Source organism: Zingiber officinale, chromosome 2A (assembly GCF_018446385.1).
Source record: "Zingiber officinale cultivar Zhangliang chromosome 2A, Zo_v1.1, whole genome shotgun sequence".
In the NCBI taxonomy this organism is placed as follows: domain Eukaryota; kingdom Viridiplantae; phylum Streptophyta; class Magnoliopsida; order Zingiberales; family Zingiberaceae; genus Zingiber; species Zingiber officinale.
Window position 1 is genome coordinate 147,309,508 of NC_055988.1, and position 21,057 is coordinate 147,330,564.

At 34.0% G+C, this 21,057-nt stretch overlaps 1 protein-coding gene and 2 long non-coding RNA genes across 6 annotated transcripts; 1 reads left to right on the plus strand and 2 right to left on the minus strand.

Moving 5' to 3' along the window:
• The first annotated feature begins 8,320 nt into the window (after window positions 1–8,320).
• On the plus strand, window positions 8,321–9,909 carry LOC122040131. 3 transcript variants are annotated; one of them, XR_006128522.1, is made up of 4 exons: window positions 8,321–8,483; window positions 8,876–8,939; window positions 9,068–9,755; window positions 9,848–9,909. It is a non-coding gene; the product is annotated as an uncharacterized LOC122040131 (long non-coding RNA). The 3 variants fall into 3 exon arrangements; XR_006128521.1 differs by lacking the exon at window positions 8,321–8,483 and adding an exon at window positions 8,699–8,743 and having other exon boundaries at window positions 9,290–9,755; XR_006128523.1 differs by lacking the exon at window positions 8,321–8,483 and adding an exon at window positions 8,711–8,743.
• A 3,029-nt stretch (window positions 9,910–12,938) lies between these two features.
• Window positions 12,939–15,209, minus strand: LOC122040132. 2 transcript variants are annotated; one of them, XR_006128525.1, is made up of 4 exons: window positions 14,956–15,209; window positions 13,249–13,293; window positions 13,033–13,080; window positions 12,939–12,949 (listed from the first exon to the last, which is right to left on the minus strand). It is a non-coding gene; the product is annotated as an uncharacterized LOC122040132 (long non-coding RNA). The 2 variants fall into 2 exon arrangements; XR_006128524.1 differs by lacking the exon at window positions 12,939–12,949 and having other exon boundaries at window positions 12,975–13,080.
• Window positions 15,210–18,622: 3,413 nt separating this feature from the next.
• Window positions 18,623–20,642, minus strand: LOC122044101 (protein HESO1-like). Its single transcript, XM_042604642.1, has 7 exons — window positions 20,561–20,642; window positions 19,742–19,920; window positions 19,571–19,666; window positions 19,398–19,464; window positions 19,147–19,271; window positions 18,893–18,988; window positions 18,623–18,808 (listed from the first exon to the last, which is right to left on the minus strand). Exons 1-7 carry the CDS (start codon window positions 20,640–20,642, stop codon window positions 18,656–18,658), a joined length of 798 nt encoding a protein of 265 aa, XP_042460576.1. The 3' UTR covers window positions 18,623–18,655.
• Window positions 20,643–21,057: the final 415 nt, after the last annotated feature.

Here is a 21,057-nt window from a genome sequence, read left to right on the forward strand (position 1 = left end):
CATAAACTCATGGTTTCATAATGGAAATAAGGAAAATGAACTAGACATAAACTCTAAATGAATAAGTCTTGCTAGTCCCCTCTGGATCCCTCCATAGTTCAGCCACCACACACATCCATCATCACCACCACCCTGTCGCCTCCCTTCATATCTTAGCTTTTCCTTTATCTGCAGTAGGAGGAAAGAAAACAAGATCTATAAGCGAAAACGCTTAGTAAGTACTAATCTATCTCACAAAACTCGAAATGCATAAAGAAGTGCATAAGTACTGAAACTGAAATACTAAAACTATCTGCATATGCTCATGGTATACAGAAAATGAACTAGATACAAATCATACTCAGTATCAAGCAGAATAACAAGAAACTAACTATGTAAACTTAGAATTAAAGAAACTAACCATTCTTATTTATTCTAAGCATGTAACTTGTTTCATTTCTTATATCCTTGTGTTAGAAATTAACCTTTTAATTCCTATCTTTTACTCACTTCTTCTTTCTTTCTTTCTTAACTTTTCTTTTCTTTGGTTTTCTTTTCTTTGGGGCCCAGACTTAGTACCATCTCATGCGCGTTCCCTAATAGGTTGGGGTTGCGAGCCACCAATCCTAAAAGAGCAGACCTCGGTCTACCAGGGCCAAGACCTCGGAAATGGTCACCTGGATTTGTTTAACGACAAGCTCTTGGATGTCGGGTACTAGCCTCTTGCTTGACTTACTTGTTATCTTTCTTATTCTTTTATCTTCCTTATTATCTTTTATTAAAGATTGTGGGAGTCCTTTAAATATACTTAACAAGTATGGGTGTATAATCAACTAACCATGCTATATAATAGAATAAAACAAGTAACTTAAAGCTTACTGATCATGCTATAAGCTAAACCAAAGAAAGCAATTTAAAGCCTTTGAATCATACGGTGAAAACATGGCAAAAGGATGCTATTTTAGTGCTTCTAAACATGCTGTAAAATCAAGTATGAAATGATTCTAATCATGCTGTAAAAACAAGTATAGAACGATACTTTAGGGCTGCTAACCCTGCTGTAAGTACATGGCAAGGATGACTACTCTAAGGCTTTTAAACATGCTGAAAAATAGAATAAAACATGCTACTTTAATCTTCTAAACATGCTATACAAAATAGGCAAAAACATACTACTTTAAACTTTCTAATCATGCTAGAAATAAAGCAAAAGGAAGCTAACTTTGGGCTTTCTAAGTATGCGGTAATAAACAGGTATAGGATGCTACTTTAGTGACTCCATTCATGCTGTAAAAATAGGCAAGGAATGCTACTTTAGGGCTTCTAAACCTGCTATTAAAACATGACAAAGAATACTACTTTAAGGCCTTTAAACCTGCTATACAAAATAAGGTAACATGCTACTTTAAACTTCTTAAACATGCTATAAAAATAGGGCAAAAGAATGCAACTTTGAACTTTCTAAACATGCTGTAAAATAGAGCAAAAGAACACTAACTACCAGCCCCATTAATCCGAGATAATGCAAACCGCATAAGTTAAACCAAATCTGCAATACTTCTTCTACTTATATAGGCTACTCCTGCCACTATTCAGCACCCTGGTAACAAGCAAAAGAGACCAAAAATGCTACCCATGACTATCCATCCCAGTGACCACAACCTGTCCCTTCTTCTCCTTCCTTCAAAGCCCACGGCAGCAAGCACAGAAGCACAAAACATCAATGTTTCAAGCATTAAACACTAATGGTCATGGCCAAATGATGGAGGAGGCATAACTCACAGCTATCTAAAAAAACAAACATCCGAATTTTGAAACTGCACTTCCAAATCACTATCTGTACAACAACTCAACACCGAGCTGTTCGTGCCAATTTAACAGCACAATCCGACACTACATGCTAAAAAGGAAATCTATACCATCTCATGTATATTGCCTAATAGCAAGAATAACCATACTTCATGCTACGCAAGCTATTTAAATCAAAGTGCTACACGAAATTCCCAACTGAAACCTGTCCACACCCAATCTGATAAATTCAGATTATGGCAGCAACCTTCACAAACCTACCGAACTCACAACAGAAATTTGGAAACAAGGAATCTCATGGCATAATTTGGAACAAGGAATCTCAACAAAGCAAGGAAGAAAAACCCTAGCTTATAAATCCACTCGGCACAGCAAAATCCGCAACAAAAGGAAACGGAAACCCTAAATTCGGAGCAAGGAAGAAAATCGAAGCTCGGAGCAACTCCTACCGCAGGTGAGTAGTACTTACCTAGGGTTTTCCTGCACTTACAACCGAGAAGGAAGGAAGGAGGCTTTTAGGGTTCGGGCGAAGCTTCTCCGGCGTGTTCTCGGAGCTCTCGGGCTTCTCTCCGTCGGGAACAGCCACCGTGGATGAAGGACGGTTGGAGGGAAGCTTCGCCGGCGTCGGAATCTCCAACCCTAGCTGCTCCTGGTTTCCGCCGAGAGTACTTGCGCCGTCGCGAGGGAGAAGGCGAAGAGGAATTTAGAGAGGAGAAGTTAGGTTTTCTAAAATCCCAAAACTTATTTCCTTTTATAAGTAATCGGATATAACTCAACTATACTATAACCTTATTTAACTCTATTTGAGATTAACATCAATCCCTTATCCCAGCTAGTCAAGCCGGTTTGGCTTGGTTTGGTCCGACCCGAGGTCGCGGGTTCGAACCTCTTCTCCAACACTTTTTTGCTTAAACTTCTTTGGCTTTGTAAAAATACTAAACGACCTCCAAAAATTACGTAAAAATACTCTAAAAATTCCTAAAAATCTCTAGAATATTTTAACAGTATTTTCAAACATTTTTATGGACGTTTGAAACTCAGAATAGGGAAAATTGGGTCGTTACAATCCCCCATACCTTATAAAAAGTTCGTCCTCGAACTTAGAATAGCTCTGGATACTTCTGTCTCATACTGTCCTCCCGCTCCCAAGTGATTTCCTCGTGCTTCTGGTTCTGCCAGACGACCTTCACTAGTGGTACTTCTTTGTTTCTCAATCTCTTGACTGCTCTGTCCACTATCTGTGTAGGTCTGCTCTCATAACTAAGATCCTCTTGGATCTGCATTGACTGAGGCTGAATCACTTGGCTCGGGTCATGGAGACACTTCCTTAGCATGGAGACATGAAACACATTGTGTATTGCTGACATGTCTTGTGGTAAGTCCAGCCTGTAAGCTACTTTCCCAATCCTCTCTATGATCAGGTAAGGTCCTACATAGCGAGGACTTAATTTGCCCTTCTTGCCAAATCTCATCACTCCCTTCATAGGAGCGACCTTGAGGAAAACTGAATCTCCTACTTGGAATTCCAATGGCCTACGATAACTCTTCTGTCTGCTCTGGGCAGTCTCAATTCTCTGTCTGATTTTCTGGATTGCTTGAGTAGTCTCATCTATCACCTCTGTCTGAATGCCCAACTCTGCTTCTATCTCTTTTCTCTCTCCTGCTTCTTGCCAGCATATGGGTGATCTGCATTTCCTGCCATATAGTGCTTCATAAGGTGCCATCTTAATGGTAGCCTGATAGCTATTGTTGTAAGCGAATTCAGCTAAGCACAAATACTTGCACCAACTTCCCTTGAAATCCAGCGCACAAGCTCTGCGCATATCTTCTAAAATCTAATTCACTCGCTCTGTCTGTCCATCGGTCTGTGGATGGAAAACTGTGCTGAACTTGAATTTGGTGCCTAGTGCATTCTGAACGCACTCCCAAAAGTGTGAGGTGAAGCGCCCATCTCTATCAGAAATAATAGATTTAGGAACTCCATGAAGTCTGACTACCTCTTTAACATATAGCTGGCTAACTGCTCTATAGAGTGGGACACCTTGATGGCTAGGAAGTGAGCAGACTTGGTCAATTGGTCTACTATTACCCATATTGCATCATATCCATTGGTGGTTCTTGTAAGACCTGTTATGAAGTCCATGGATATGTCTTCCCATTTCCATTCTGGTATTGGAAGAGGTTGAAGAACTCCTCCTGGTCTCTGGTGTTCTGCTTTGACTCTCTGGCATGTCAAGGAGGTACCGACATATTTAGCAACGTCTCTCTTGAGTCCTGCCCACCAGAACCTCTGTTTCACATCTTGGTACATCTTAGAAGAACCAAGATGTATGGAATATGGTGTACTGTGAGCTTCCTCTAAGATCTTCTTCCTCAGTTCCTCATCATTGGGCACGCAAATGCGACCCAAATTTAAGCCGTCCAAGTTTGTTTATTTTTTAATAAAATGATTAAATTTTTGGGACGAATTCCTGGATTCGTCCCAAAATTTGGGACGAATCCAGAATTCGTCCCAAACCTAAAATTATTTTTAAATAATTAAAATGAAACATGTAAGGCTTAAATATGGACCTAGAGACCTTGGAATTTGATGAAACAAGTTTCTATGCATTCGTATCGTTGAGCTGATCGTAAATACATCATCATCCATAATTTTTAATTATTATTTTCAGTAATTTGAATTTTTAACACCAAATTAGGTCAAATTAGGATTAAAAAATTCCATATATATATATATTTGGTAAAAAATATTTTTATTGATAGATTTATGATCATGACAATGAGGCGAGCACATAGAAACTTGTTTTATCAAATTCCGATATCTCTATGTAGACATTTTTTAAAACATCTATAGATTGATACTAACTAAAAATGTGTTGTGTACTGAACGTTTGTAAATTAGTGTCCGAAAACTTAAATAAGGACCTAGAAACCTCGGAATTTGATGAAACTAGTTTCTATGCATCCGTATCGTTGAGCTGATCGTAAATACATCATCATCCATAATTTTTAATTATTATTTTCAGTGATTTGAATTTTTAACACCAAATTAGGTCAAATTGGGATTAAAAAATTCCAAATATATATATATTTGGTAAAAAATATTTTTATTGATAGATTTATGATCATGACAATGAGGCGAGCACATAGAAACTTGTTTCATCAAATTCCGATATCTCTATGTAGATATTTTTTAAAACATCTATAGATTGATACTAACTAAAAATGTGTTGTGTACTGAACGTTTGTAAATTAGTGTCCGAAAACTTAAATAAGGACCTAGAGACCTCGGAATTTGATGAAACAAGTTTCTATGCATCCGTATCATTGAGCTGATCGTAAATACATCATCATCCATAATTTTTAATTATTATTTTCAGTGATTTGAATTTTTAACACCAAATTAGGTCAAATTGGGATTAAAAAATTCCAAATATATATATATTTGGTAAAAAAATATTTTTATTGATAGATTTATGATCATGACAATGAGGCGAGCACATAGAAACTTATTTCATCAAATTCCGATGTCTCTAGGTCCGTATTTAAGCCGTCCAAGTTTGTTTATTTTTTAAAAAAATGATTAAATTTTTGGGACGAATCTCTGGATTCGTCCCAAATTTTGGGACGAATCCAGAGATTCGTCCCAAACTTTGGGACGAATCCAGAATTCGTCCCAAACCTAAAATTATTTTTAAATAATTAAAATGAAACATGTAAGGCTTAAATATGGACCTAGAGACCTCGGAATTTGATGAAACAAGTTTCTATGCATTGGTATCGTTGAGCTAATCGTAAATACGTCATCATCCATAATTTTTAATTATTATTTTCAGTAATTTGAATTTTTAACACCAAATAAGGTCAAATTGGGATTAAAAAATTCCAAATATATATATATTTGGTTAAAAATATTTTTATTGATAGATTTATGATCATGACAATGAGGCGAGCACATAGAAACTTGTTTCATCAAATTCCGATATCTCTAGGTCCGTATTTAAGCCGTCCAAGTTTGTTTTTTTTTAAAATGATTAAATTTTTGGGATGAATTCCTGGATTCGTCCCAAAATTTGGGACGAATCCAGAATTCGTCCCAAACCTAAAATTATTTTTAAATAATTAAAATGAAACATGTAAGGCTTAAATATGGACCTAGAGACCTCGGAATTTGATGAAACAAGTTTCTATACATTCGTATCGTTGAGCTGATCGTAAATACGTTATCATCCATAATTTTTAATTATTATTTTCAGTAATTTGAATTTTTAACACCAAATTAGGTCAAATTAGGATTAAAAAATTCCAAATATATATATATTTGGTAAAAAATATTTTTATTGATAGATGTATGATCATGACAATAAGGAGAGCACATAGAAACTTGTTTCATCAAATTCCGATGTCTCTATGTAGATATTTTTTAAAACATCTATAGATTGATACTAACTAAAAATGTGTTGTGTACTGAACGTTTGTAAATTAGTGTCCGAAAACTTAAATAAGGACCTAGAGACCTCGGAATTTGATGAAACAAGTTTCTATGCATCCGTATCGTTGAGCTGATCGTAAATACGTCATCATCCATAATTTTTAATTATTATTTTCAGTGATTTGAATTTTTAACACCAAATTATGTCAAATTGGGATTAAAAAATTCCAAATAAATATATATTTGGTAAAAAATATTTTTATTGATAGATTTATGATCATGATAATGAGACGAGCACATAGAAACTTGTTTCATCAAATTCCGATGTCTTTAGGTCCGTATTTAAGCCGTCCAAGTTTGTTTATTTTTTAAAAAAATGATTAAATTTTTGGGATGAATCTGTCCACTGCTGTAAATCTCAGAAATCGAGAATTCGTCCCAAACCTAAAATTATTTTTAAATAATTAAAATGAAACATGTAAGGCTTAAATATGGACCTAGAGATCTCGGAATTTGATGAAACAAGTTTCTATGCATTGGTATCGTTGAGCTAATCGTAAATACGTCATCATCCATAATTTTTAATTATTATTTTCAGTAATTTGAATTTTTAACACCAAATAAGGTCAAATTGGGATTAAAAAATTCCAAATATATATATATTTGTTAAAAAATATTTTTATTGATAGATTTATGATCATGACAATGAGACGAGCTCATAGAAACTTGTTTCATCATTCGATGTCTCTAGGTCCGTATTTAAGCCGTCCAAGTTTGTTTATTTTTTAATAAAATGATTAAATTTTTGGGACGAATTCTGGATTCGTCCCAAATTTTGGGACGAATTCCTGGATTCGTCCCAAAATTTGGGACGAATCCAGAATTCGTCCCAAACCTAAAATTATTTTTAAATAATTAAAATGAAACATGTAAGGCTTAAATATGGACCTAGAGACTTCGGAATTTGATGAAACAAGTTTCTATGCATTCGTATCGTTGAGCTGATCGTAAATACGTCATCATCCATAATTTTTAATTATTATTTTCAGTAATTTGAATTTTTAACACCAAATTAGGTCAAATTAGGATTAAAAAATTCCAAATATATATATATTTGGTAAAAAATATTTTTATTGATAGATTTATGATCATGACAATGAGGCGAGCACATAGAAACTTGTTTCATCAAGTTCCGATGTCTCTATGTAGATATTTTTTAAAACATCTATAGATTGATACTAACTAAAAATGTGTTGTGTACTCAACGTTTGTAAATTAGTGTCCGAAAACTTAAATAAGGACCTAGAGACCTCGGAATTTGATGAAACAAGTTTCTATGCATCCGTATCGTTGAGTTGATCGTAAATACATCATCATCCATAATTTTTAATTATTATTTTCAGTGATTTGAATTTTTAACACCAAATTAGGTCAAATTGGGATTAAAAAATTCCAAATATATATATATTTGGTAAAAAATATTTTTATTGATAGATTTATGATCATGACAATGAGACGAGCACATAGAAACTTGTTTCATCAAATTCCGATGTCTCTAGGTCCGTATTTAAGCCGTCCAAGTTTGTTTATTTTTAAAAATAATTAAATTTTGGGATGAATCTGGATTCGTCCCAAAATTTGGGACGAATCCGAATTCGTCCCAAATCTAAAATTATTTTTAAATAATTAAAATGAAACATGTAAGGCTTAAATATGGACCTAGAGACTCATTTGATGAAACAAGTTTCTATGCATTCGTATCATTGAGCTAATCGTAAATACGTCATCATCCATAATTTTTAATTATTATTTTCAGTAATTTGAATTTTTAACACCAAATAAGGTCAAATTGGGATTAAAAAATTCCAAATATATATATATTTGGTAAAAAATATTTTTATTGATAGATTTACGATCAGGACAATGATACGAACGCATAGAAACTTGTTTCATTAAATTCCGATGTCTCTAGGTCTGTATTTATTCCTTTTGATTTTTTTCCTTTTTTATTAAAAAAAAAATAAATTCTGGGATGAATCCTGGATTCGTCCCAGATTAGGGTCGAAATTGGGAACAAAAAATTTTTGATGCTAATAACCCTATGTCTATATCCCATTCCGATTCTTGTTTTCTTCCCCATTTCTTTCTCCCCCGTTCCCCTTCCAACCTGCGATTTCCAGGGTTTCGGCCACATCTCCAACCGACGATGGCGGCGTGATATGCGACGACCGCTTGATCTCCGGCCGTGGAAGGTTTTCGATTGGTAAGCCCACTGCTCTCGAATCTCCCTCTCTCGGATCTCCCTCTCTCCGGCGGACGAGGCGCCGACGAACACGCCGATATTGCTGCCGGCCACGCTCGACGGGCGCAGGCCCGCGTCCTCGAGGGCTTCCCAGGTCAGCTCGAGCAGCATCCGCTGCTGCGGATCCATCTGCTCGGCCTCGCGGGGCGAGATGCCGAAGACCGACGGGTCTCCCTCTGCAGGTGAAGAAGAAGCCCAAGATCATGCAGCAGCATCTTGATGTAAGTTTCCTATAAAAACATGCTTGTTTTCCTAAATTTGGTTTGATTTCTCGCACTTGACTTAGGATTGATCTCTTTTCTGCTCTTTACCATTGATATGCGCCTTCTCTTATGCTTGATTTGCCTCTGCAGTATTGTTTCCCTGGTTTATGGCTATCCAAGATAACTCCTCGATCCTACAAAGCCAATGAATAAGGTTAGTTTTATTTGTCCTCGATTCTGCAAGGGTTAGAGATCGTTGATGAGGGTTTTAGTTCTAGAAACTAGTAAGAGCTCAGTTAAATGATTTTAGATTTGCCATTTATTTATTAAGAATCGTTTCAGATAACTCAGAGACTCTTTGACGAGATGACTAATCAAAATGGTATATCCAAATCTTTGCTAAGAAATCAACACCAAGTACATTGTTCAGGATTTCATTGTGATTTCTTCAATAATATGTTTTTAATTTTTAGTTTCTATTTTTTTTAATGAAATGAGAATTGAATTATTTGTAGAAAATATTGACTTTCATGCGTATTAATCAGTACATGTTTTCAATTGCAGACATGTGTTCTTATAGTCCGTATACATTGTGAAGGTTGTAAGGATAGGTCAGGAAGAAGGTGCAGAAGGTTCAAGGTAAGTTGTGGGGTTCAGTTGTATTTTATTCGTTGTTTAATTGGTTTATTGTTTGGCTGGGTTCATGTGGTACATGGAAGCAATAAATAACATATTGTTGTAGGAGCTTTGTTGATTCTTTGAAAATGTGAACTCAATTTTACTCTGTTTCAATTATGTTTCATATTCTGTTATTTACTTGAGTTATGCTTGTATTGTAATTCAAAGAAGGAAAATGTTTGTCTGGCAAACTCTATATCTGAAATGCATAAATTTGGAGCAATCTATAATATCAAATGGTTCTCATACTTTGGCACATGAATCCAATGATTTGGGTAAAAAAGATAAAAAGAAGAAAGGAACAAAAAGAGGAAGGCACTTTGATAGAGATTCTCGAGCTACTAATCCAGAGGTTCGTTTGGAGTCTCTAACTAGGCAATATGAATGAAGTCTCTAATACTCTAACTTTATTTTTGTCCTGATTTGATAATGTTGTTTGTGCAGGTCTCAATTTGGTGTGATCTCACTGTAGTTGAAGACAGCTGTATTTGTTCACCTCTTTTCGGTATTCCTAAGTTCATTAATATGCATTTACTGATCTATATATACAGTTAGCTTTAAATAATTATGTTATAGTTGTTTAATTATATAAAGTTAACTTTAAATAATTATGTTAAAGTTAGCTTTAAATAGTTGTTTAATTGTGTTCCTTCTTTTGATAAGTTGCTCTTTCTTGTTTTGTCTTCAATGATAATGATGCATAAAAGTTCTAAATTTGATCTATGTACAGTCTCAAAACTATATAGATACATAAAAGTTCTATATTTCATCTAGAATTACATCACACTATTCTAAAATTCTTTACTAGATAACGATGCATCCTCCTACCTTAATATTTTGCAAAGAGTTGTTAAAAATGTGCTAAAGTTATTCATATGAAATTGTCAACTAGTTAACACAATGAAAGGAACAATTATTTTAAACATCCTTTAGTTTACATTAAATACCAACCAAAGACAAAACTATAAATTCAGCAAATTAAAATGAAAAATAAAGTTAACTAAGTGAGAAAATTTGAACCCTAATACCATACTTCACAAGATCTCTCTCTCTTTCTCTCTATATGATGTGCCAATTATATTAGGTTGTATCATAGTTACGATACATGTACTTAGCTTCAAAATAATGCTTATAATTTTATTTACCGTTGCTATGACATGGATGATTCATATCGTTGGTAAATATGACTTTTATTAGAATTAGGGCTTTTATTAGAATGTTTAAGGAATTTCACATTTATGTTTTGTTTCCAATTATTCTTTTTACATGGCCATATCGTATACTATTTACAATCTTTCTTGTTACACATAATCTAGTTTATTTGTTTGTTGTTATGTAGGCAAAGGAGATTTGATGGGGATCAAAGATTTTGTGGCACACGAAGATGACTATATGTATTCTTAGTGTTGTTGGATGGATGATGGACTTATAAAACATTGGGTTGTTGAACTTGTAAACTTTGTTGAACAAGATGGATTTTATAAACTTTGTTGAACAAGATGGATTTTATAAACTTTGTTGAAATCTTTATATTTTTTGAATTATGAGTTGATGTGTTGAATGTTAAATTAGGATGTGTTGAATGTTAAATTAGGATGTGTTGAATGCATATTATTTGTTATTTGAATTTGGTTTTTATGTATTTGGATTGTATTGCAGAAATAAATTGAAGCTGGAAAAAATATTTGATATAGGGACGAATTTGGCAACGAAAATGATTTGTCCCAATTCTATCGTAATTTGGGATAAAATTATTTTCGTCCCAGATTCTGGGACGAATCCACAAAATTCGTCCCAAAATTTGTCCCAGAATCTGGGACGAATCTACAAAATTCGTCCCAAAATTTGTTCCAGAATCTGGGACGAATTCTGGGACGAAAATTGATCTTATGATTATCAAAGAATTTGGCAAGTTTTTGTTGCCAAATTCGTTGTCAGTTTTGCAACAAATTTATTATTCGTTGCAAACTTAGGAACAAAAATGGCAACAAAAAAAATTTTGTCACCGAATTTGTCCCCAAATTCGTTGCAATATTAGGGACAAATTTGGCAACAAAATATAATTTGTCACCGAATTCGTCCCCAAATTTGTTGCAAAAATAGAGACAAATTTGGCAGAAAATTTATGTGAATTCGTCCCCAAATTTGTTCCTAAGTTTGCAACAAAAATAATTTTCGTTGCAAATTTGTATATTTTTTTGCAACGAATTTGGGGACGAAAATTTTATTCGTCGCCAAATTCGTCCCCAAATTCGTTCCCAAATTTGCAACAATCCCTAATTCGTTCCAAAAGTTGGCATCAACCATTTTGGGACGAAAAAATTTTCGTCCCAAATTTTGTCCCTAAAATTTTTGCAACGAATTTTTTTTTAAAATTCGTCCCTAATTTTGTCCCAAAATGCCTTATTTTTTGTAGTGTTTTAGGGTATGCATCATCCATAACAGTTGAGATGTACATTCACCTAGGGCTATATACTCAGCTTCAGTGGTAGATAAAGCAACACAGTGTTGCTTTCTGCTTGACCAACTTACTAGACACTAACCTAGAAATTGACAGCTACCACTTGTGTTTTTTCTATCTAGCTTACACCCGGCATAGTCTGAGTCAGAATAGCCAGTTAGGTCAAGGGTGCACGATCTAGGGTATCATAATCCTACATTTAGGGTTCTCTTAATATACCTTAGTATTCTTTTAACAAAGGTTAAGTGAGACTCTTTTGCACAAGATTGGTATCTTGCACACATACCTACTGCGAAAAGAATATCTGGTCGGCTCACAGTTATGTACAGTAGACTTCCTATCGCACTTCGATAGTATTTCAAGTCTACTGGTTTACCTTCTATGTCTGAGTCAATTTTAATATTAGTGGTCATTTGTGTATTAATATTTTTTGAGTTTTCCATTCCAAATTTTCTAACTAATTCCTTAGCATATTTAGTTTGATAAATGTAAATTTCATCTTTGGTTTGTTTAATTTTACTTATGCATAATTTGTCTTGGTTGAAGTATTTATTATTGTATTACTTTATCGTAGTATAGAAGTAATAGAGTATATTTTACTACAACAAAAAATTCAATATAATGAAGTAATTTATACAAACTACTTCATAAATTTGATCAGTAGTGAAGTAAATAGTTTCTTTAACTACACCACTATTTAAATTTAGTGAAGTCTTTTTTGTTGTATTACTTCATCATTTATTTATAGTATCAAAGTAATTGACCATATTTTACTGCAATAAAATTTTAATTGACAAAAATTTATATTATAATATTTTACTAAAACACAATATTTTTTACCACCAAAATTAAACAAATATATCACAAATATATATCAAATACAATCCAAAAGTGTATTCATAAAAGACATGTTTAACCATAACCCAAAAACTTTTGTATCCATAAATCTTTAAATACATGTCTAAAATTTATATCATAGCCTACACTTAGGCACCCACATAGAAGTAGACGAATTCACTCCATTCACTTCTGACTTCATCATACTGAGATTGATTGTAATACTGTTTATTTTTTGATGCTGCAAACTAAACATTAACAAAAGTTTGAGGATCAATAAAAAATGACTCAATATTTTATAATGAAAATATTTCATAAAGAAGAAATTCACCTTTCTCTCCAATTGTGGATCTTCATCCAAGACTATCTCTTTCATGTACTGCATCACACAATATCCATATTCAACACCACAATTTTATTTAAAATTACCCTAATAAAATTGAAAATGTCATGTAAGAAGTTACAATCCAAATAATAAAAATTATTAATTGTTGTCTAAATAATAGAAATTTTAACCCAAATATACTATAGTACAACGCTTACCTACCTCATCTCTAAACAAAGTTAGAACCAAGTGTTCCTTCAATACTACCTGAAACAAAAATGATGGTATTTGTTAAGAAAAGGGAAGAGAAGATTTATTTTGAACTTGTTTGAACTTGGATGCACTGATAAAAAACTATATTGATAATAATTAAAGAAAAATAACTTTCTCATTAAGGCAGGTAAGGTATATCAAAGTTCAACTTAAACAAGAAGGATTATATGACACGCATATTGCCTCATATAAGAATTTTCATGGAGAGGAATATTCAGAATAAGAAAAGATTTAATACCACATGATAAGCAAATAAGTGACAATGGATGCTTATAAGAGATGTCATGGCAAGAAATTTTTTTGTTTCACAAAGATATAACAATTCTCTTTTCCTTTTAGCCTCATGAAGCAAAGCAGACAATCAAAATCTATATGCCCAAGATACGATAATTACATTAACAATTACCAAGATTACTTGTAGGTGAAGCATGCACATCACCTATAATTTTTGTAGAATACTTCAGGGAATAAATTAGTTAATCAAGCCTGAAGGAAGATAAAACAAAGCCAACATTTGACAGAAAATGTCTTTTGAACAACAATCTTCATACATCTGCATCTAGTTAAATTTAGACATGTTTTCCAAACCTATTCCATAGCCATTAAATTAGAGAATTCAACAACAGGCATTACATATAGTATAGTAGCTTAGTAGGAGCATACATTTTTCAGTAAACTATTAAATAGCCTAGATATCTAGGAATTCATGAAGAAGTATTCTTGACCTAATTGCTTGTAAACTTAATTAGTGGTGTTATGATAGATATAGAGTTAGCTATGGATAGTGGTCTTTTTTTTCTCTATGACAAAGTTCTTTCATTGTAGCCTTGATGTTTAGGAAGGACCTTAGACCTTTGGAGAGCCTACTCTCTGTACCTTAGCCATGTGAGCTTTTGAATTGGCTACGATTTGACCACCAGATGCACTCTTTATATTTGCAGAATCAGTTATCAAAACCATTGACTTTTTAATCTAAAAGAAAAGAAATGCGATAAATAGCAAACTGTGGTCAGAGCATGCATGCATCAAAAGAAAAGCATCATAGCACTATAATTAAAACTATGGAAACGTAACAAAAGATAACATGTCTAACTTATGTCAGTCTCCATATTTACACAAGTACAAAAGATAAAATAGATAGAATACTTATTTTGGTCTATCCAATTAAAATGCATTTCATAAATACAAATATTGATAGAAAAAAGAACAAACACATCCTGTTTCACTTAGATTAGCTTATAACCACCAATGCAACTTCTATATGGTATATGATAAACCAAGACCAATGAAGCATAACTTGTTTAGCTGAACCCCAATCAGAAAATATGCCTGCAAATATTTTTTTTTTATGTTTTTGCCACTATAATTCTAGTAAGCATATGAACTGGAATTGAGTGAGTGATTTGTGTAGTTGGTATAGTGAAAGGAAGTGCCAGATTTTGATAATATTCTTCAAAGATGATAAAACATTGGAATTACTTGATTATAACTGCAAAGTTTGGATTTTGAGTATATTTATGGTTCAGATTGTTGGTTGATCGAGAAGAAGCAATAGCAGGATCGGTAGATCTTGAGAGAAGAGAGTTTGGTGTACAAGAACATGATCAAACAGAAAGTGGGCAGATTATTTAGGGGAGATGAAGGAGGCACTAAAACCTTTTATGTGGTTGTCGACAGCCGAGATGAGGCCGAGGCAGCCGAGTGCCGCAAAGAATCCTGAATTGGGCACTTGGGTGTTGAAGTCTATGCCTGGGATGGGGGGCTCACGAGCTAGAGCAGCACCAAAGGTGTAGCGGGAGGCATGGACTGGGTGATGCTCATGTATTGGTCGTCGACAGCAAGAACTTCGCCGAGGAAAAAGAGGAGAACAAAACCCTAGCACCCAACAAATGAGGTCAACTCATTAGCAAGGAATGGAAGAATTATAAACAGATTCAATTTATGAAAAAATATTTTAACCTTTCCAACTTAATACTTCAGTAATTATACATATTAATTTTATTTGATAACTTATTACTTCATTAAATAAATACTACAAAGTAAAATATTAGATAAAATTAAAAATGAGTCCATATTTTTTATTCTACGAAATTTAAAATAGTATTTACTGTATCAAATTTATTACTAAAGTTAATTATTATATATTACTTCATAATTAATAATTACTGAAGTAAACAGTAGCGAAGTCTATCAATAAAATTCACATAGTGCCTTTTGATATTAAATAATTGGACAAACGTTCATACCAAGCTCTAGGAGCTTGTTTTAGTCCATATAGGACCTTTTAAAGTCTAAAGACATGATTTGGATGTTCTAAGTCCTTAAATCTTGGGGGTTGACCTACATATACCTCCTCTTTAATAAATCTGTTTAAAAATGCGGATTTTACGTCCATTTGGTATAGCTTGAATCCTTTGTGTGCTGCATAGGCCAGCAACATCCTAATGGATTCAAGTCTGGCCACAGGGGCATAGGTCTCATCATAGTTTAACCCTTCTACTTGATTGAACCCTTTAGCTGCTGTCACACCCCTAGAGGACTCTCTGCCAAACAAAAATCCGGCATCATCTCCCCTGTACCGGTGACAATCCAAAGCATATATACATACAAAATATACATCAGCCACATGCGGCTGAAATATATACACAACCACGCAGTTAATAATCTCAGCCTACATGACTGGACAAATATAACAACAACCACGCAGTTATATATATACAACGAACAACCCACTCGACTGCATTAAAAACCAACACAGCGGAAAAACGATAACGGAAAGCCCAATATAATACAATCAGCATACTGCTAGCCGGATAGACTTTATACAACAACCACAACAACACGAATACAACAACAACACACTACAACAAAAATATTAAAAGACAACGATTAAAAACCGTTGTCGTAGGCCCTTTAAAACCGTTGTAATTGGCAGTGTTGTTAAAAGTGGGGGGCTACGACAACGGTTTTAAACCGTTGTCTTTGAATGAAAAGACAACAGTTTTGCAAAGGTTTTAAACCGTTGTCTTTGAATGAAAAGACAACGGTTTAAAACCGTTGTTATTTAGAGCATTTTTACTGCCAATTACAACCATTTTTGGGGCTACGACAATGATTTTTAACCGTTGTCTTTGAATGTGATAGACAACAATAACGATTTTAAACTGTTGTCTTTTAAATTATTATCTTTTAATACCAATATATCAGATTTCAATTTAAATATATAATAAAGAATCATAATCAAGAAAGAATATTCCCCACATCAATATCATTCAAAATGTTACTTATACAAGAATTACAATCACAAAAGAAAAAACATGTCTCATATTCAAATAAAATTTATCCCAATACAAATAAACAAATAAACTCCATTTGCAACTAATGAACAATAGCCAAAAGACTAGAAACTTATGATGGTGGTTCATGTCTTGTAGGATTGCACTTAATTATTCTCAACCCAAGTCCCATCACAATCTTCAACTTGTAGGATTTTATTGGAATCCTCTTTCCATCTTGCTGATTCTTTCATGCCAACTTTTTCCAATATTGCTGATCATTAGTTCCATAATAAATCTAGTCTTCCCCATACCAGCTCCATCAAAAAGTCCAATCTTTCTACCCCTTTGATAAGGCACTAGGAGATCAACAACCTATTGATATTAAAAGAAATACACTATTATATATATGAAAAAACTTGTTCTGAAAAAATAATAAACACACATATGTTTTTACAACAGTTACCTGAATAAGTACATCATACAAAAGGTATTAGTTGTGAGATGAGTTACTTGAATGCTTGCATGGCTGCACAAGTAGAAGTCAAATTCAATAGGATGACCTATCTTAGAATCGACAACAGTCCCTGGAATTTCAAGGATGGAAAGCTCCATTGAGAAAACAAGGTTTAAAAAAAAATATAAAAAAATAGAATTGTCTTGAAAATGATGCATCCATGCTATCAACTAAACTAACTAGGCAATATGTTTCCACTCTTATCAACAAATTGGTGGTCACCGTGATTGTTAGCAAACAATATAGTGTGATGACATTTTTGGACCACCACAAAAGTCACTGGAGGTTGATAGTTTGGTTCTAGAGAGGCACAGGCTTGAAACACAAATGGAATGTTGAGTACAAAAACACTGAAACAAGAATCGTAGTATAAATTCTTGGAAAATTTACTTTTCTGATCGCATCTAGTTCATATAGTAGAACTTGATAGAATTGACCCTTACTCACTCCATCCCTGAATGTACAACTTGCTATATTAATCTAAACAATCAAGTATTTTTTAAGTTTTCCAAAGATTCATACCTATAGAATATAATCCGTTGAGGCTTTTATCTAGTAGCCTTTTTGAAGGAAATAAGTAGCTCCCTGGATATTGCATGGCAGATGTTCTACTTAGGCAGGTAAATTGGAAAAGAAAACCAACATTCTATTTAAAACTAATTTTAGATTGTATTTCATACTTTATCATGCCACCAGTAAGAGTTCCTTGCTGAGAATCTTGCCAGACCTTAAACATATCTTGAATTAATTCTTGACGGGCCTAAGCACAGACCAATCCAGCATATTTTGTCACCTCGAGCCAGTCTTAAGTCACAACAACCTGACAAACCAAATATAATCAAGATAGTAAGGATACATCAAGGCAACTATACATAGAGCAAGAAATGAAGATTGGCAAAATACTTACAACTGCGACAGAAGGGCTAGAATCTTCCCCAAGATGAGGATGTGTTATGTCAACACCAAATATTATAGTTGGTTGGTCGCTAACAAGAGGAATGCGCCTTGACAATGCATCGACAAGAACTGTGTCCCTTCCTCTAACCTATGAATCAAGCCTTAGTAACACAAAGCAGAACAAGAAAAATAGATTCACCTTCCACGTACTCACCTTTCCATTGATCTAGAGGCCAACATTGGCAAGGTACTGTTTACTCATCCTAAAAACATGCTTTGTCAAACAACATTATGAAACTAAACCAAGGCAGCCTCACATATCTACTTTTGATCACCTGTAATAACTATGACATATAATAATAAAGCGAACAAGGAAAGGGAAAAAATTAAGGCTAAAAGGTTCAGCCAATTGATATTTGTCAACAAGCAAAAATATCAAGTTGTGCACACACTTTGCTGTGAGACAACAAAGAAGTAAACAAAAAATATATACAGTTTCTCTAATTTAATCCTAGACCACTAAAAGAAGTAAACAAAATTATATACGTAGTCTAATGAACAAGTCATGTTCTTGCATTAAAGAAAATGTTATCTTTCACATAATCAAATAAAACAGATGCAATGTGTTGACGATTGTTGCTCGCGAAACTTAGAAGCAAGGAAAGGCCTAGTCAAAAGAGAGCAAGGAGTCATGATCAGAGAGCACCGAACCAGACGAAAGCTTATTGTGCGCATTCTGAAATGCATTTGATATCTTAGGTAGTTCAACCCAGCGGACTGTTCTAGCAGCATTTTCCATTCGCTCGAAAGGATCCTCTATCTGTAAAGTTGAAAGATCATCAACTAGCTATAGACTGCAAGTAATCATTCCAAGAAATTTCAACAGAAACATCAACAATCTTACAATCAGGGGCAGCGATCTACAAAAACGATGGCTTTTTTGTCGTCCTTCATATGTCGAGATGCTATAATCTGAACCAGAAGTTCTAATATCTGAAAACTGCACATACAAATTAAATCTTGATCAATACCCCAACAACCTCTTTCTATCATAGCCTACTTTATATAAATTCAAGATAAGAAAATCGAGACTTGCTCAGTCTAAAACGCTAAATGTTGTACAATTAGGTAACTAGCCATGAATCTAAAAGATCGCACCTTGTCGAAAAAGGACAGAAAAAGTTGAGCAAGAGAGCTTTGGTTTATGATTCTGCTAGATCTGAACCTCTGTATATTTGTGGAACACACATCCTCAAAAGGAGTCCCAGAGAAGTTACTCCATCCTGCAACAATAAACAGTAGAAAATACACATACACTAAGGAAAGGCCTATATCATAATTATAGACATGCAGGCATGCAAAAAAGACGTAATAAATAAAGATGTTTCAAGGCTCTAGAAGATATATACCTCGATTAAAAATTCTTTCTTCATTAATTATTGCTCGCAGTGGTGGGAAAATTGGTGGTTCGCAGGTCTGCTAAAGAAAAAGTAAAACAACACGAAGGATTCTAGAAAAGAATTTGATAGTTGATATTGCATCAAGAAATGAGCAGAAAAGAATCACAAACTCACAACTTTACCTGAAAATGGAAGATAACCAACAAACAAAGGGCATAGGAACTTAAACTCCTAGACTTTGGATCACTAATATCTTGTGCTTTAGCCCACTCCTTCAGCTGAGAAAAGGAATGGAATAACATCACAAAGGAATCTAATAACACTTTAAAAAAATGCTCACAACAAATGCTAACCACTAAAACCATGTCACGGAAACAGTCATCTATTTCAGATAGCCATTTAAGAACGTTGGACTTCATTACACCAAGATGATTATTAACGAAGACATCAAAAGAAATATTATGCTGCCTGCTAATGTATTTAAGCAGAGGAACTCTTGCATTTGGAATGTACTCAACAGAACTAGCAAGACCTGAAACAGAGATAGGAAATAGAAATCACTCACATTTTTATCGTCTGTTGAAGATTCCAGATAGATAATGTAGATAGTATTAAAAATTTTCTATTTGGAGATTTTGTTGTGCCTTTTTAAAATTTCAAAATAGGTCGACAATTGTTTAAAGTATACCACCATATAAATAATGAGTTATTACAATAGTATAAATTATTTCTTTGTGGGGATCTAGCTTTGTATGCTTTTCATTTAGTATCATATACAAGAAGAATCAAGAATATCGTGTTCATTACCTTACTCGACAGATTGGAGATATTGTCATGATAGATTTTAGCAGACACCTAGATTATGAATGATAGATATTGCATTTCGTTCTCTTAAGCATTTGGACGAACAATTGGTCTGCACACAACAATCATCATCAGTCAATTAAATTGCCTGAGTTGGTTCTCCAGAAAGTTAGGAAATACTAAATATTTCATTCTTCAAAAAGCGTAACCATGATTCGTTTATCCAAATTCAATAGTTTTGGAGATCATAAAAATAGATAACTGTAAACAGACAAGGAAAAAAAAGCACGGACCTGAAACAGGGATGACGTTGAAGGGTTGTTAGAGGACTTTCAGCAAGTCCTCGGCGACGCTGAAGGTAAAGGCACCTCCATCCTCCAAGTTGAGCACTTTGACAACCCCATCTTCTGCCAGCAACGCATAGCGCCGGGATCGGACGCCTAGGCCCATCGGATTGACATCAAATTTAGACTAAAATAGAAATGCCTACCTTGTCATTATGCATTTTCATGTGGGTTCTTAGCTTGCCTTCGTTTATATATCGCTTTCCACATTCTAGGTTGGGACAAACATGATAGTTCTCCACTAAATGTGTTTTCATATGTGCTCTTAAGTTAAAATCCAATGAGAAGGCCTGCATTCAAATCATTAGAACATGTTAGAACCCTTGAAAATAGTAAAGCACTACAAAGAAAATATTCTGAATGAAATAAGATGGAAAAATATTACAAGACTATACCGTTTTAGAGGTCAAACTTAACATAATCAATACTACTTAGATGTGCTAGAGATTGAGTGTAGGGCAATCACCTTGCCACAACCTTCACGAGGGCATATGAAATCCCTCTCCCCTGTATGAATAAGA